The 18,741-nt window shown below is 33.8% G+C and overlaps 1 protein-coding gene across 3 annotated transcripts in view; it reads left to right on the forward strand.

Moving 5' to 3' along the window:
- LOC149781765 (protein RER1-like) overlaps nt 1–9,296 on the forward strand; it is a 32,017-nt gene extending 22,721 nt beyond the window's left edge. For all 3 annotated transcript variants that reach the window (XM_089935900.1, XM_089935901.1, XM_089935902.1), the window contains exon 7: nt 1,390–9,296. In XM_089935900.1, the coding sequence (XP_089792026.1) occupies nt 1,390–1,479 (90 nt within the window). In that variant the 3' untranslated portion in view covers nt 1,480–9,296. The remainder of the gene's footprint in view (nt 1–1,389) is intronic.
- The last annotated feature ends 9,445 nt before the right edge of the window (nt 9,297–18,741 follow it).

An 18,741-nucleotide genomic window follows, 5' to 3' on the forward strand; every position in this document is an offset into this window, starting at 1 on the left:
TTGAGGATATTGCCTCTGCATTTGATACCAGTATTGGGGATATTGCCTCTGCATCTGATACCAGTATTGGGGATGTTGCCTCTGCATCTGATACCAGTATGGGGGATATTGCCTCTGCATCTGTTACCAGTATTGGGGACATTGCCTCTGCATTTGATACCAGTATTGGGGATATTGCCTCTGCATCTGATACCAGTATTGGGGACATTGCCTCTGCATCTATTACCACTATTGAGGATATTGCCTCTGCATTTGATACCAGTATTGGGGATATTGCCTCTGCATCTGATACCAGTGTGGGGGATATTGCCTCTGCATCTGTTACCAGTATTGGGGACATTGCCTCTACATCTGTTACCACTATTGAGGATATTGCCTCTGCATTTGATACCGGTATTGAGGATATTGCCTCTGCATCTGATACCAGTATTGGGGATATTGCCTCTGCATCTGATATCAGTATTGGGGATATTGCCTCTGCATCTGATACCAGTAATGGGGACATTGCCTCTGCATCTGTTACCACTATTGAGGATATTGCCTCTGCATTTGATACCAGTATTGGGGATATTGCCTCTGCATCTGATACCAGTATGGGGGATATTGCCTCTGCATCTGATACCAGTCTTGGGGATATTGCCTCTGCATTTGATACCAGTATTGGGGATATTGCATCTGCATCTGATACCAGTATTATGGACAATGCCGCTGCATCTGTTACCACTATTGAGGATATTGCCTCTGCATTTGATACCAGTATTGGGGATATTGCCTCTGCATTTGATACCAGTACTGGGAGTGATAGCATGTCCAACCAAGCTTAACAAATGCACAAGAAAATGAAATAATCACACTGTTTATATTTTTAATAAAAAAAAGGTGTGGCTTCAGTATGACCAAAATTAAAAGATTTAATTTGGTTAACAACTCTGTGGTAGTTTCACTTAAAGCAACCATGGTTTGTGTATTTCAATTCTAATGTATCCATGTATAAATTATGATAGTGACTTATTAGATGTGATAATTAAATATTGGTTTAAAAAAAGATCTACTGGTATGAATTGATTGCAGTAATTAAGTTTTAAAAAAGGTCAATTAATAAAGTTAGCATGCCCCATAAGCTTGATCAAGAGGGTGCTTATTTCCCCTTTTCTTATAAAGCTGGTGAAGATGCTATTAGTAAGTTATATTTGTGAGTATATGCTTTGAAAAAGGGGGGGATAAATTACTGCAATGAGCTATGGTGGTATTTGTACTCATTGTCAGTGGCTCACACCAAAGTCATCAAGATGTTGTGATATATTTTCAATTTTTTTATCGTTTCTTAAAATATTGCTACATTTACGATCATTGACACTTCCTAACCTTCTTACTTTTATTTCTTTCCAGCATATGATCAAACATAGGTATGTACCATGGTCCCATGGCAAAGCAAAATACCAGGGGAAAGCTGATACAGGAAAGGTGGTGTCTTCATAGTGATTGTAGTCTTAACATTATTTGTTTGTGTGTCGTATGGATGGAGAACAAGCCTGAAGACTTACGCAGACACAATTGTAAATGTTAGCAAATGAATGTAGTATTATGTGCATCTTATTAATTTTATCATCTTCATTCATGTCAGACATTTTATTTCATGGTTATTTAACTTTATGACTGACATATTAGAGATTATATGTGTTATCTGATATTGTCATTACTATCAGCACATATGTCCCCATAATAACATCAGTTTTGGCCCAGATGTCCTCATGATAACATTAACATTGGCCTTGATGTTCTCATGATAACATTAATATCAGCCTATATGTCCTTTTGATAACATTAACATTGGCCCAGATGACCTCGTGATAACATTAACATCTGTCTAGAAGTCCTCATGATAACATTTATATCAGCTTAGCTGTCCTTATGATAGCATCATAGCCTCAGTTTTGCTTTGCTGTCATATCTACAAGATTTAGCTTGTCACCAAGACTTAAAAATCAGTCAAGCTCCATTTTAATTCTCAGGTTCATAAAAATGTTAATGAATTATGATCTCTTTCTTGAGCCGAATTGTTTAGACTTGTCCAGGAAAACTTTGATTCCTGATGTTGGATTTTTTGTATAAAATTGATTCTTTCCGTTTTTAAGTTTCATTACCTTATTGCCTTGTTAGCAAGTCAACCTTGAATTTTTTTAGATAGTTCTTTACATTCATCTGAACTGCCTTTCCAGTTAATAAAATTACTGTCTTGCTGATAGGAAGATGTTCAGAAATATCTGCCTTCAACAAGTCAAGGCAGCTGCTGTATCTTTCTTTTATTTGATTATACAGTTCTCGTAATGTGTTACTAGTTTTGTTGACTATCTTGCTGCATCTTTTTTAACTCCCACACTGATGCAATATCCAGCAGGTGGCAAAATTGGTTATTTTCTCCAAAAGTGCCATTTTGGATATATATTTCTGACAATAATTGTATGATATGTTCGAGATGGGTTTTTTCTTTCTTCTATTTTACATGAATATTCAGACTTTTGAGCTCTTCTTGAACGTTTTACTTGTAGATATGTATTTCAAAAAAAATTGTAATGGCTACTGATGTGTAATGTTGAGCAAAAATGCCTTAGATTTTCTTCTCCATTTTATGTACACCTGATACGTTCTAGATGGATTTTTTCTAGCTATGTTGCTTTCCAGCATATGTGCATCTCAGATTTTATGTGGTTTTAGCCAGTGCACCATCAGTGACCATGTTGCTAAAAACTTGACAGCTGTGAGTCAGTTATGGGCAGTAACTCTGTAAAGTATGGCCAGAATCGCTTCTAATTTATATCTAAAATTTTGCCAGATATAAAGTTTTTTAAGTACACAATAATTTTAAAATCATGGAGGAATCAGTTCATATCAGACAAAATATATGGATACTAGAGTGTGCAAAATATATTGGGATGCATGGTTATTCTACACTGGTCAAGGGCCATGACTTGATAAAATGTAGTTAAAATCTAGTCATCATCTTACACATCTGAGACTTTTCTGGGTGAATTTTATTGGCAAATATAATTTAAGTCACAAAAGAGTAAGACTGAATGCTGCATTTTTTAGAAACCAGTGATATGTCATTAATGCCTGTAACTCAATAAAATACTGTCAAAACCTGATCATTGTAGAAGTCATTTAAAACCTTGATAAGATGAAGCTACACAGCTAATTCAATTCATATCAATTAGAAAATGTAAATATTTATCCAGGGTCTTCTGATAATGCGTCCCAGCAAATATGATTGGAATCAAACAAAATGTGTGAATGCTACAGTGTTCACATCCCAGCAGAATGCTTTGTCCAATTCTTTCAAAAGCTGTTGCTCTGTAAATTACAGATTTTTTTTATTGTGATTTTTATTGTTTAGTGCGACTTTAAGCATGATAGGGTCATACATGCCAGCCAGTATAGTTGGCAGAGGAAGAACCTGGGAACAGCCACCGACTCATGGGAAGCTACTGGCAACTTTTTTGTCATAGCCACTTTGGTTGAACCAAGACTGGAACACAAATGTTGAGTTGGATGAGATGTGGGTGATCTGTGGAGAAGAGTGCCTTAGACTAGTCAGCCACCCAGTCAGAATGTGATCATCATCATTTATATGAAAGGTCTTGTTGATCTAAACCTTCAGTGCTAATTTGATTGAAACAAAATGTGAATGCTACTGTTAACAAACTGTAGGGATCTTCATTTTAAGTTTTACATTGATCATAAATCTCTTTAATAAATTATAAAAAATATACTTAATTTTTCATGAAGCTCCACAGCCAGTTTGGTTCAAATCAAACTAAATCTGAAAAGGATGGAATGTTTACAAGTCAGTGGAATGCCTATTCAGAGTTGATCCAAGTCCATAAATCCGTAAAATTTTGTCAAATTTGGTTGTCATGATCTCATCCAAGCTCTTGTTGTGCTGAAACTTCACTGTAAATTGATTGAAATCAAATTTTGTTGAAGTCTAAATATAGCTATTGAAGATAGTGTTGACAAGTTTTTTGTGCATCAGCAGTATCCTAAAATATTTGAGGGCAATAACTCTGGTATGAATGCTAGTGTGTATACAATCCATAGGGATGTGCATTCTAAGGTGATAGGGGTTCATAACTATTTGAAAACGGGTCAAATCTACAAATGAAATTGGTTCAAGGACTTGCTAAAATTAAGCTCCACAGCAAATTCAGTTTGAATCTATTGAAAAAGGGATACTAGAGTGTTTACAAGATAAATGCGGAAGCTAGTGTTCACAAGATTGTGAATTAATATTTCCTCTGCTAATAACTCTAAAATAAAACCTCTACAAAATGAGCTCACCATTTTAAGCTGGCAAAGCTCTTGTTGAGATAAAGTTTAAGGCAGTTGTAGTTTAGTTATAAGAATAAACAAGATGCTAGTGTTCACAAGGTTCTGTATTTGTAGGAGATGAAGCTTAATCCAGTTGTAGTTATAAGAATAAACAAGATGCTAGTGTTCACAAGGTTCTGTATTTGTAGGAGATGAAGCTTAATCCAGTTGTAGTTATAAGAATAAACACAATGCTAGTGTTCACAAGGTTCTGTATTTGTAGGAGATGAAGCTTAATCCAGTTGTAGTTATAAGAATAAACAAGATGCTAGTGTTCACAAGGTTCTGTATTTGTAGGAGATGAAGCTTAATCCAGTTGTAGTTATAAGAATAAACAAGATGCTAGTGTTCACAAGGTTCTTTATTTGTAGGAGATGAAACTTGTATTATTCAAGAAACACTATTATAAATTGTTTTGTTAATATGGAACATATAACATAATTGTATAAATATGTGATGTGATTTGCTTAGCAATGCACACACTGTGCCATATATTTATGAAGAAACATCAATACTGTCATTGCATGATGCACATGCATTGCAACAGTTTTAATTGTCATGGAAAGAATAAAAAGGTTTTATGATGTACACTAGTGGGATATTGTTTTATTTATATATTGTCTTAGAAACTTCCGAACAGTTTTTAGTAACATTTAGAACTGGAGAATTGTGCAGGTCATGCCACAGCATGGGTTTTGGTTGTGATGTTTATAATTTACAATGATTTGAGCTTGATGTATTGAAGCAATGTCATCTTGGAAAATGTTTTGAAGGAAATGCCTGGCAACAAGAGATATAACTGTGAGTGAAGCATATCTATTTATTCTTCATCATTGATAGCTAAGTGAACAACAAAATACTGCATTATGCAGGCCCAGATCATCAAACTCGCCTTGACGTCCAAAGCAGGAGGGCTATATTGGGTAGCAATGTTTCACCGAACTGTCTCCAGATATAAACAGTCATCATTTCCAATTATGACTTGCATTCATCAGAAAAATCACTCGTTTCCACTGTTCATTTGTTACCCATAAATGTTTTATTTTTGGCCATTGGAAAAGGATAGTGTGTGTGGGTTTTTTTAAAGTCTGAGCATGTATATGAATTTTGTCCTTACAAGCCTCCTTTGAAAATATTTTGATACAGTATTCTCAGAACAGTTTTGCCTTTTATTTGTCTTTTACTGCCTTAAGAAAGTTGGTAATGTCAGCCAGTGAAAGATGTCAGTTCAGCTTTAGGAGCCCAAAAGGTGACAAGTACCCTGAATTCATATTTTTCTTTTCCAGACATTCCATGCTTCCCATAGACAAATACTGCTATTTACAACAATATATACAGTGTTTCAAAGTAATCCCAATTCCTTTTCTTTGTTTCTAGTCAACAATTTGGCACAGCTTTACACCCGTTTCTAATTGTAATTGGGTTTTTTAGCCATACTAATTCAGGAAATCAAGACCTAACATAGATATCTAAACATATCACTGATGTTGCATGCGAGTGCAACATAGATTGAAGTAAATTTCACCGCAAGAATAATGAGCATCACTAATGCATTTTCTCTTAAATATGTGGTCCATATTATATGTGTCGTTCCATGAATGTTTAATCATTTTTCAGTAATCAACATAAATATTTTGGTCAAAGTCTATACTTAGTTTTACTGTATATAACAAAGTACAATTTTAAGACCCAGAATTTTAGTATTACATAAATTATTTAATAGTTTCAGCTATTGCTTTGCAAGAAATAAATTTGCCAGTATGTTTCTGTTTGCAGATTAAAAAAATGAAACTCTTTCACCTATTAATTTGAATGTGCTATGTATTTTCCATCTAAACATTTAATATTTATTGTGTGATATGAATGTAGTCAGACACTTTGTCATACTTTGTAAAAAAAAAAAAAAAACATTGCACAATTCTATTGAAAACCATTGCCTCGCATTAAAACTATTTTGGAAATACAACATCCAGTTCTTTGTGTCATATATGCCTGATAAGTTACATGTCTAGTGTTCTCTTGCTTCGTGGTCAAGAGTCATTATTGTTCTTTTTGAGAAAAACCTGATATCAGTTATTCCAGTATATTAGATAATCCAGTGATTTATGTAGTCTTTTTATTAAGGAATACACCTACTTTTTTATATATAAAAATTAGGTAGCTGTTTTCATTGCGCTGCTCTTCCACTTGTTCCGTAAAATCATAATTACAAGCTGTTTTTCTTTGAAACGGTCGATACAGCTGTGAAAATTCATACGTTCATTTGGAGGAATGCTAGTCACCAATAGAGATGCAGTTTAATCTCTCATTCCTGTTGTAACGTTATAAAATCTGATAATTACATTCATCTGAAGGGCTTCTATTTGAACGAATGCAGATTATGTCACATTGACCTACACTCTTTGCTCCATTGATGGTAGGATTAGGTGCATATTTGTAGAACTTTTTTTTACTAATTCAGCTCCCATAGTAAACCTATGGAAGCACCATGACATTAAAACTCCAATAACTTTACATTTCTCAATGCTCGTGATTAAACCTATATTTCACAGTATAGTCTCGTCTGTGAGACATATATCCACCCTTCAATTACTTTACAGACCTCTGGATACAGTAATAATGAAACAAGTAAACGGTGCACATAGTTCACTTGTAAAAGATTGCATTAGTGATTATTAAATTATATTGGAAAGTCATCTATACCAACATCATAACTTAGTGTATTGCAGACAACATGTATCTGAACTTGATTTAAGAAAATTAGAAAAATATTAAAATAAGTCTGTCTGTTGAAGAGTTACCTTTATTACTGGTATTTTCTATCATTTATCTCTTTTCAGTTTAAGACAAATGTGTGATTATCTTTATGTGCATGTATTACTTTCTAAAAGGAGATATCAGTGAAAATACTTTAAAAATTTCATTGGAACACAATTTAAAACAAATTTATGTTAAAATAAGTTTGCAGGAAGTTCAAATTTTTACACAATTTTCCTGCCTTTTTGTACAGTTGATATCTTTATTCTTCTGGATAAATGCACTTGCAAGTACTTAAAAATTAGCATTGATAAATTGTATGGTGCAGTGTTTTGTTGTCAGTTTTAACCAGTGTTTTAAGACTTTAAATGTGTAAATTATTGCCAAATACACAAACAGTAAATTCTCCGTATAACTTTACAGAATAATACATCAACAAGTCTTACAAATTATGTTTTGAAGGTATTATGGTTCAAAAATGGACCTAATGCACCCTCCTGCATTTCATAAGATGGAGGTAGTTAACATGCTGGCACAGTGGCTAGCATTCTGAATTCATAACCTCAAAGATATGTGGTTCAGATCCTGCCATTGGATCAGCATGTGTTGCTTACCTGGGTGTGTCCTCACACATGGCACTTTACACCAATTGCCTTGGCACTAAATAGTCAGTTTATGTTGCTATGTCATAAAACACCAAACCATCAACAGTTGCTAGTTTCAGCTTTTAAAAAAGTCCAGTAGACCAATTTCAAGCAAATTTATTGGAGTGCATCATGACATGAATGACTTGTACATTGATACAAAGGATAATAAATGCCATTATATGTAGCCAGTAAATTAAAAATAGAAAAGATTAAAACTCTTCAAAGAATGTGACTAAAGTTGATGGAAAACACGAAGGGCTTTGAAGATTATACAAATGATGTAGATCAACTAATAAAAATTGCTGCAGTTTCAGGAATTAGAAAAACCATGAAATGACTCTTCAAATTCAGCAATAGAATTTGACAAAATTTTAATGAGAACATTGGACAGAAAGGGCTTCAGTTTTATAGAAACGACGCTGATCTGTAAGTTACAAAACCATTAAATGACCTGAAAAACGGCATCCGAGTTTGAGATAATTTGACCGAAAACGTAATGGCATGAACGGCTTTTATGTTTGAACAGATGATGCTGATTCACCATTAGATCTGACTGCTATTACAAAATAAGAAAACCCTTAAACGACTTCCTTTCAAACATTGCTTATGAGAATTTTATCAGATTAAACATAAAACAATCTGGCATGAACAGTTTTCAAATTTGTACAAATAATGTCTCTCAGATTTGGTCAGATTCTGTTGAAAAGTTTTGAAGTAGTAGTTTGAAGGCTTTTCTTTGTTTAGTAGTAGCAGATATAGTTGATGGGGGATTTCGATCTTGGTTTGAAGTGCTTTCAGTTTTGTATAAATAGTGCTGATCCTCCATTAAAAACATGACTGCAATTACTAAAAGTTGAAAAACCCTTAAATGATTGATTATCAAAATCTGCAAGACAGAATTTGATTCAGTTAGAAAACAACTAGGTGTGAAAGACTTCATACAAATGATGCCAATCTGCTGTCATTATAAAAGATAGTCTATACAAGATGCTCAGAAGAGTTGGATATTTTTTTACAGAAAGCATCCTTGCATAAAATGCTTTCAATATTGGACAGATGATGCTGATGTACCTTCAACTGTGAATGAAGATACAGAAAAATAGAAACACCTTGAAAACTATTTTCCAAACAAATACAGTCAACACCATTAGAAATAATTCTTTCAGAAAGCATCCTATTCAGATTTCTTGGCCAACTGCTCTTGCATTTGGCTTATAGTAAGGTGGGTGACCTCTGGCTAAATTGGGCCTCTTGTTGTTTACTTAGTCCTTATTAAATGATGGTCTTAAATCAGTGATTTTGATGGAAGTGTTGTATATATGTGTTATGTCTTTGAGATATATATTTGGATTAATGTTTATATATAAGAGTTTAATGTGACTTTTGTTGGGTTTTTTTCACATGAAATGTAAATGTAACTGAGGTTTAAATATATGGACTTAATGTTATTCTGCTATCCCTTGTGAATGAAAACATAAAAGTACTTAAAATCTGAATTTGATAATATATATATTTTTCAATTCAGTATTTTCATTTGTTGATTCTTCCCTCTCCACACTCAAAAGGTTTTGCATTTGTTACTTTATAGAAAATATATATATAATTGGTAAGAAAATTGAGAAAAAGGGGAAAAAAGAAAATTTAAGTTTTTTTACATAAAAATTTACAGAATTCAAATAATTGAGAAGTATGTTTGAATTATGTACTTATTGAGTATATATTTATACTGAAAATGTCTCAGACCTCTGTATGATAAATAATATTCCTTTCAGAAATTGGGTTTACCAGTAATGTCAAAATGGAAACTTCTAGTAACCACAAGAGACATCTCTCTTCATTTACAGATAGCAAATGAAGACTGGCCATTTCAATTAATTAGCTATATCTACTAACCATTTCAACTAATTAGCCTTGTCTACTAACAGGGTCAATAAATTTGCAATGTCTACTGACAATTTCAGTTAATTAGCCATGTCTGCTGACAGTGTTAATTAGTTAGCCATGTGCACTGACAATTTCAATAAATTTGCCATAAATACTGACTAAAACATTTGATTAATTAGCCATGTCTATTGACAATTTCAGTTAATTAGCCATGTCTATTGACAATTTCAGTTAATTAGCCATGTCTACTGACAATTTCAATTAATTAGCCATGTCTACTGACAATTTCAGTTAATTAGCCATGTCTACTGACAATTTCAATTAATTAGCCAATTCTACTCACAATTTCAATTAATCAGTCCTGTCTACTGACAGTGGTAATTAGCCATGTCTGCTCACAATTTCAATAAATTTACAATGTCTGCTGACAATTTCAGTTCATTGGACATGTCTACTGACAATTTGTCCAGATTAATTGACATTCAGTTCAGTTTACTAAAGTTAAAGATCCTCATAAAAGTCACAATTTTGACAATGTGTCATACCAGAAACATTAGCAATTGAAATTAAACTTTTTATGATGAAAGTAGTGGCAAAGTTCTAAAAACTAATTACTGGTAGTTTACTTTTCTGTCTGCTTGCCTCTTAAATAAAATCAGTTACCCATCACCCCTTTCCCCATATCCTTATACTTAAGTGATAAATTGAAAGTAACAATTTTCAAGAATACAGTACAGACTTTTCTGTAGACCTGGCCCCATCATCACAAACCGTTCTTTAACATTTCAGATAATGTGAGTGTTAATCCTGTATGATAATGTTGGTGTTAATCCTGTATGATAATGTGAGTGTTAATCCTGTATGATAATGTTGGTGTTAATCATGTATGATAATGTGAGTGTTAATCCTGTATGATAATGTGAGTGTTAATCCTGTATGATAATGTTGGTGTTAATCCTGTATGATAATGTGAGTGTTAATCCTGTATGATAATGTTGGTGTTAATCCTGTATGATAATGTTGGTGTTAATCCTGTATGATAATGTTGGTGTTAATCATGTATGATAATGTGAGTGTTAATCATGTATGATAATGCGAGTGTTAGTCCTGTATGATAATGTTGGTGTTAATCATGTATGATAATGTGAGTGTTAATCCTGTATGATAATGTGAGTGTTAATCCTGTATGATAATGTGAGTGTTAGTCCAGTATGATAATATGAGTGTTAATCCTGTATGAAAATGTGAGTGTTAATCCTGTATGAAAATGTCCATGTTAATCCTGTATGATAATGTGAGTGTTAATCCTGTATGAAAATGTCCGTATTAATCATGTATGATAATGTGAGTGTTAATCCTGTATGATAATGTGTTAATCCTGTATGATAATGTGAGTGTTAGTCCAGTATGATAATATGAGTGTTAATCCTGTATGAAAATGTGAGTGTTAATCCTGTATGAAAATGTCCATGTTAATCCTGTATGATAATGTGAGTGTTAATCCTGTATGAAAATGTCCGTATTAATCCTGTATGAAAATGTCCGTATTAATCCTGTATGATAATGTGAGTGTTAATCCTGTATGATAATGTGAGTGTTAGTCCAGTATGATAATGTGAGTGTTAATCCAGTATGATAATATGAGTGTTAATCCTGTATGAAAATGTCCGTATTAATCCTGTATGATAATGTCAGTATTAATCTAGTACAATAATCAAGTGCAGTATTTTACTTGGTCAGAATATTTTTGAGCAAGATTTGAAGTTAAGTAAAGACATGATGGAAGGCCAGATTACTGTGACACTAGTGTGCACTGGACACTGTCTAGACAAGTCTTGAAAGGGCTGTCCATCTGTCTGTCTGCCTGTTTATCTACAGGCACCAATGATTTAATAGAACAAACAATGCCTGACATAATCATAAAATTTCATGACTGGCATGTGACTGAGAGTCATTTATGTGGCTTAAGAACATTCAACCTTGACAACATACATGGTATGTTAGTGTCCTGTAAACATGTGGTGGTTAAGACATATTATCAGAAGAATTAGCCTGCACTGGCTAACATGTGTCCTTTGGGGCAAGACACTTTAGTTTCCTCAGCTCGTTATGCCTGCCATAGTGCTGAGTGCCGTACAGTACTTAAACCACCCATCCACCCCAAACCAGACCTAGTCCCAGGTGAAAAGAACTTCAAGTTGCATTGCTGACAATTTACAATTTAGACAATGGTAGTACTAAAACAGTAATGCATTGGAGAAGTATAGAACACATCCTGAAAAATGCACTGGCTGTAGAAGGCATAGTTTGAAATGTACTGAAACTCTCACGCTAAAGTTTCGGTAAGTAGTGCATGGAAACACCAAATGAATACACTTTTGAGATATATACCTACAAATTCATGGATTTCTCAAACATTTGAGAACAGATGGTATGGTTCCTCTGTCAGTTACTCCCTATCTATCCATCCATTTGCCCATTTAATCATTCTTCCATTCTTGCATAACTAGAAATGATATCTCTCAAATGATTGATTCATCTGTACTTATTAGCCAGTGGTGGAAGGAGACATTGTGGGATGTGTAAACAGGTTTCTGAGTGTAGGGAATAAAGTCTTTTTTACAGTGCACAAACAATAAAAGAAACTCAGCATGATCTTTAACCTTAAGAAAAAAATTGTTTATTCAGACTGTCTTATAAGTGATATCTATGACTTACACAGAATCAGTCACCTAAAAGCAACTTACTATTTTCAGATGAAATGGAGCAAGTGAAAAGTCAGTATAGACAAGTACATGTATAAGTAAAATACAAGTAAGCCAAAAAATTAATCAGTTCTTAACCTACATATCATTTACTAAGTTACTAATAGATGGTGTAAACCATTTTTGCAAATTTATAGATGGTGTGAGTTACTTATGCAAATTTTTGGATGGTATAAACCATTTATGCAAAGGACTTTTGGTTAGTTCATGGAGATTGTTTTTATGCTAAACAGTATTATGCAAAATATTGTCCAAATCTAATTCAGAATGTCATAGTCCCAAAACTCATAATTTTATTACCACCAGACTTCTCAATTACAGTTTTTTCCCTAGAATACAAAGAGAAAATGTAAAGAAAGAACTTGAGTTATAGCAAATTAAATTGCAAATAATCCTAGAATTACAGACACAATATGTTGAATAATAAAAAGTTCTGAATAAATGTTAGTGGAAATCAGAATGAATTTCAACACTGAAGGTGTTGATGTGCCTGTGGTGGCCCTTATAATGCTGATGTGCAAAGTCTTTATTGGATCACGATAATACAGTCCAAGAATTAAATCCTTTTTTGAAATTTCAGTATAAATTTAAGTCTCTATTTCCAAGAATGTTACTTCTGAAGAGCACTTTGTATTTCCAGAGAAGACTCGCATGAATTAAATTATTTGAATAAATTCCAGCCCAAATGAATATATAGACACAATACAATTGATTCTGCTAAAATCTTAAAGCATGAATAAATAATTTTTCCAGTAGCAAGATTGTATAGTCCTCTCCTTGACATCAGGTCACAATTAGCATTTTCCAAAACTAAAACTATTACCTAGTAGAAAAGGACCAAGAAACTTCTTAATGTTTACATAATAAGATCTTAGTTATAATTAGAAGGTCTGTTACTAAATTTATAGGATGTGGAATATATCATGTAGGCGAGGTATATTTATAGGGAATTCCAATAACCAATACCCAGATCCAAATCAATATGTTCTATTAATAATGGTCCTAATATTAAGCCATACACACAGTTTTTTAAAAATACATATTAGTTGTTCAGAGATTTAAAAAAAATATCAATGATTCGGGTCAAGTAGAAAATTAACTTGAATTCGACAAGGTCGAGTCCAGCATAGAATGTTTTGCTACAATAGCATATAATGAAATAAAAAATAAAAAAACTAACAAACAGTGCAAATTAAATATACATAACACAGTATTTTGACAAACTCTTTAATAAAATGTCTTTATCCTTGCATAATCCAGTTGTATGATGTGTAATTTTTTTAAATTTGCAATTTATATGCAGATGTTTTGTGTTTAAAGGTGCAAACAGTTTGCAGACACCTGTTGGGCAGCAAAGGAATTGCAAATAGTTAACTCTGCAATGCAACACCTTTGCAAATACCATTTAAAGCTTAGTTTTCTAATGCAAAGCTATTGCAAATAGATACATAGAAAAATATTTTTTAATAAGTCAGTTGGTCTTTAATACAGTACGCTGCCAAAGGTTTGTAAACGAGGAATGCTTTGTGTGACGTGACGGGTTGTTATGCCGCCACTGTGATAGGTGTGTTATGGTTGGGGTGGGTGCTCCCAATATTCTGTTTAAATCATTATTGAAGTCCCACCTAGGCTCGATTTTGGTTGGAAGTTAAATTAATGAAAGATAGATGCAAAGCTCCGAGCCCCCAGTCAGCAGTGCCGACCGTTAAATGATTGAATATACAAAATAGTGAAATTCAACGAATAACAATTTAATGACAATTCAATAAATAGTCAAATGATTACAATTTCCTAAGTACTCTACTTCCGCTCGACCCTGTGATAGCATATTGCATCATTTAATTAGTAGTGTGAGATAGCTTTCCACCTGTCCTTGTTTTCTACTCATCTGTGTATTCTCTCCTACTCCGATTAATTATCCTCTTCCTCCCGACTTCCTCCAGATTCCTTCTCCTCCTCGACTTCTCTATGCTCACCCTCCTTCTCCACTTTCTCCTCGACTCCTTTCCCTCCTCCTCCTCAACTCTCACCACCGACTAGACTTGTCGGCTCCGACTGCTCTGCTAGTCTCAATTCCATCTCCCCTCTTAGAGATTCGGGACTCAACTGAACCGGAAGTTGTCCCCCAAAAAAGCTTCCTGTGAAAGCACAAGGACGGTACAATATTCTCCTTAGCCCTCTCATCTCACACTACATACAGTCTATCATCAGATAGGGGTATTACATTTCTTCGGTCACGCATTGATTCACATCGAAATGCTCGTACGTTTTTGTATGGTAAAACAACGTCGTAATAAAAGCACGGTATCAATTACTTCTCATACATACATCAATAAATTACGTCACATCAGTACATATTCCTAATCTCATTAAACTAAACAATATCACAGCAATCGGACGTATTTATTTACAACTCGTACAACGTACACAAATATTCAAATATCCATGCTCTGATATAACCATAGATCCATATTACCTAATCTTACTCACTTCAATCATTTTCCATATTCACAATTCAAGTATGTGTAAATTATAACATATAACATCAATAAATGCACTAGTTTACTACGAAGTAACCTAATAGAGAATGACAATTAAGTCCGACCACAAGCTAACAATCTTCGTAATTCTCTACATAATACTCAAATACTCCTGTAAATGAACACTACAAAGGTAATTATACATACCAAACGATCCTAGTAATTAAGTATACATACTACACATAATTACTATTACCATGTCGTAATATTCGGGGGTGGGGTGGAATGAGCAAATAATTTACTGACCTTTACGAAGCTTTGTCTTTCCTATGAATCTCATCTCTAAGTTTTACTGCCAAATTACGAATGGTTTCCTCGGAGTAACCCTATATTGCTCAGCAATCTTCCTAGGCGAGATTAAATTTTCGCTTGCTAGTTAGAAGTTAAAATTCAGATCGAAATGGTTATCACACCCTCTATCTCAATTCCGACTGAATGTCGCTTTGACCCAATCCAATCAAACTTATCGGATAACGTACTTCTCGATGTCTGTCCTCGTGGGGACGGATTAAGATGTGATGTATAAATACAAAGTACTCTACTTCAATTTGTATAGATGAAATTTAAGTTAGCAACAAAAAGCAACACACTGACAGTAAAAGGTTACTAAAAAATTCAAGTAGCTTTTGAAAAGCAAAAATCGAACCACATACCTTACAATAAAGTTATTCATTACTATTATTTCCATTCAGCATTTTTTTGCATAAATCTGCGTATCTGTTTTAATAGATAATACTAGAATCATGGATTGAATTACCCAAAGTGTAAAAGATGAACTGTGCAAAGTAAATGCTTTATTATATTAGCATTATTTAACTTGTGAATCAATTCTCTCACCCCCTGCCCGCACCCCTTTTATGAACACACACATTGGTATCCACAGAGGGGGCAGTTGCCCACCCCCAGGCATATTTTCAAGATCAGTTGTTATATATATATATATATATATATATATATATATATATATATATATATATATATATATATATATATATATATATATATATACCTGAGTCATGATGTGTTATTACAATGTTCGAATGTGGCTGTCATCACAACATTTCACTTCAAACTGGTCATATTGGAAAGACACTTATTATAAATGCTTGCTTCTAAGTTTGATCCTGTTGCAAGCAACATAGACCATGATCTGCTGACTCATAATATACCATAAGATCAGGGTCATTGTTGTTTGTTTTACTGATTAATCATTACAAACTACATAGACCCAGAGTTGTCATTTATGTATTGGCAGATCTGCAATTGAACCCAGATAGTAGCATAATAATCGCAGATTTGAATTTCTGTTACTCATATAGGTCACAGCCTTCAGCCCACCGTTTTCCATGACATTGCCCTCATATCACGCACATCTGGATATTACCCACAGGTGCGCCTGCAAGGAGAAAGTACTATGGGCTTAGAAGAATGAAACCCAGATCAGTAATATACAAAACTGTTATTATGACTATGTAAATAGTCCACATCGTCCACACCACCATTTACGATCTAGGCATGTACATGCATGATTTGCACTATTTCGAGACATAGCCTTTGAGACATAGCCTATAGATTAAGTGCAGACTGATCATTATTTGCATACTATCTTAATACAGCATGAACTGCATCTTGTATAAGGATGTAGGGGGGGGGGGGACATGCAATTCAGTTCTAAAAATTCAAACGAGACTTAATCAAGAAATATAGTATTATTGTGTGTCACTATCTCCAAGCGTATGTATACATTTCTTGCATACAAGAATCAGCCAAAGTGGATATTCACCAGTGTGAAAGCTACTGAAATTATTGGAAGTACTAGAAAATATTTAAGGGACCTTATAAATTATTATCCAAGACTATGTATGCTTACGGTTACACAGTGATATATATATATATATATATATATATATATATATATATATATATATATATATATATATATATATATATATATATATATATAACCCATGGAATAGTTATTAAAAATTGCGTAGCTTTCATATTGGCTTAGTAATGTGAGGATGAACACACATTGTTTTTCTATCAGCCTCAAGTATACATTCTTTCCTTTACTTGCTAACTATGTGGTGGCAAAGTTAGTTAACGTGTTATTCTGCTGTTCAAAGTACTGCTGGCCTGACTCTCATTGGCAGAAAATAATATTTTTCTCAATAATTGAGATATCAAAGCGGAAGTTCAGTGTACATTTAAAATGAAAGTCAATCTAACGATAGCAGGTCAATTACAAGTATTTTGCATGCATTATTCTTTATACATACTTGGATTGAACAACAGCTGGGCCCTCTATTATGTCTTTTAGCATACTTGGGTTTTAAATGGGTTTGATTTCAAACCGCCATAATTGATATGGACCATACGCATTGTCTTGACTGTAAAAACTTAATGTGTAACAATGTATAATTGGTAGCAAGGCTGTAATATTAAAGATACCAATTCACATAGCACAACCTGAGTTCAGATATTTCCTGTTATAATACTTTTTTTTTGTTGCTGTGGTGCATATATAATGTGAAACATTACCAAAGCATTTCAGTATTTCTAACATTTCAGAAAGATTAAATGATTATTTTGCATACATTCTTCGTACAGATTTGTCAAAGATGTGCAAATGATTATGATTCTTCAAATACATATCCAGAGCATCTGAATTAAATTAATCGACTTAGGAATTATCGTGGAAACTCAGCGAGGTAACTTGGCACAGAATATATTGAAAATAATGAAAAGTCATTGATTGATACTGTGCAAAAAAAAAAAAAATTAAAACAATTCACATCAGCCAACTCGCCAGTGAGTGACCCTATCGACCAATACATTGAATACGTCAACAGGGATAGTGAATATAGCAAGGATCATTACAATTAGAAATATACTTTCATACTTTCAGTATTAATATAATGGTTACCAATGGGTAAGACTTTATAAACCCTTTTCCAAGTCCAGAGAAGCCAAAACCATAGCTGATATATGCAAACAATCCAAAATGTTTTAAATTATTGGATTTCACACTGCTAGCAGTAATATGAGGGTCGGAGCAGTGCTAACTGATTAATTAGTTGAGTTTATTAAGTCCAATATCAGCACAAGGCACATTTTACACGAGTTTATTCATCTGTTTGTTATTGATTATTCAGACTGCTCGCCTGTTTATTTACATATTCGTACAATATTGTGGATTAGGCACAAAAAAGGGTAAGCGTGGTTCTGGTTACCCAACCCGTCGTATTTTTTCCTGCCCACCCTACATTTTTTCTTTGTGGTTAAAAACAATTGAAGAATAGAAGAGAACGTGATTTTTCCCGCGTTTGTTTCGTCTGTTTCTTTTCACCACTCCAGTGGCCTAGTGGTTAAAGCGTCCGCCTCGGATGCGGTAAGTCGCGGGTTCGAACCCCAGCCGAGTCATAAAAAAGACTTATAAAAATGGTACTAACAGCTGCCTCGCTTGACGCTCAGTATTAAGAGGTCAATGTTAGGACTGGTCGGCCTGATGTCAGAATAATGTGACGGGGTGACGGGGTGGGACATCATGGGGACATCATGCTACATGTTTGCAGCATGATGCCCCAGTGCTTGACAACACTATAAACTGCCACACACAGGTGCTCGACGCGAGTTTGATGTTAAGAAAAAAATAGTAACCTAAAGGAAAAAAAATCATACAGACTGACAAAAATACCCTAGATTACCCCCATGACCCGTTCTGACATACGACCCTCTCTATCATAACATATAAGATATAAATATATATTATGATAGAGA

This window comes from Sinohyriopsis cumingii, chromosome 15, assembly GCF_028554795.1.
Source record: "Sinohyriopsis cumingii isolate HCF-2022 chromosome 15, ASM2855479v2, whole genome shotgun sequence".
Classification (NCBI taxonomy): Eukaryota; Metazoa; Mollusca; class Bivalvia; order Unionida; family Unionidae; genus Sinohyriopsis; species Sinohyriopsis cumingii.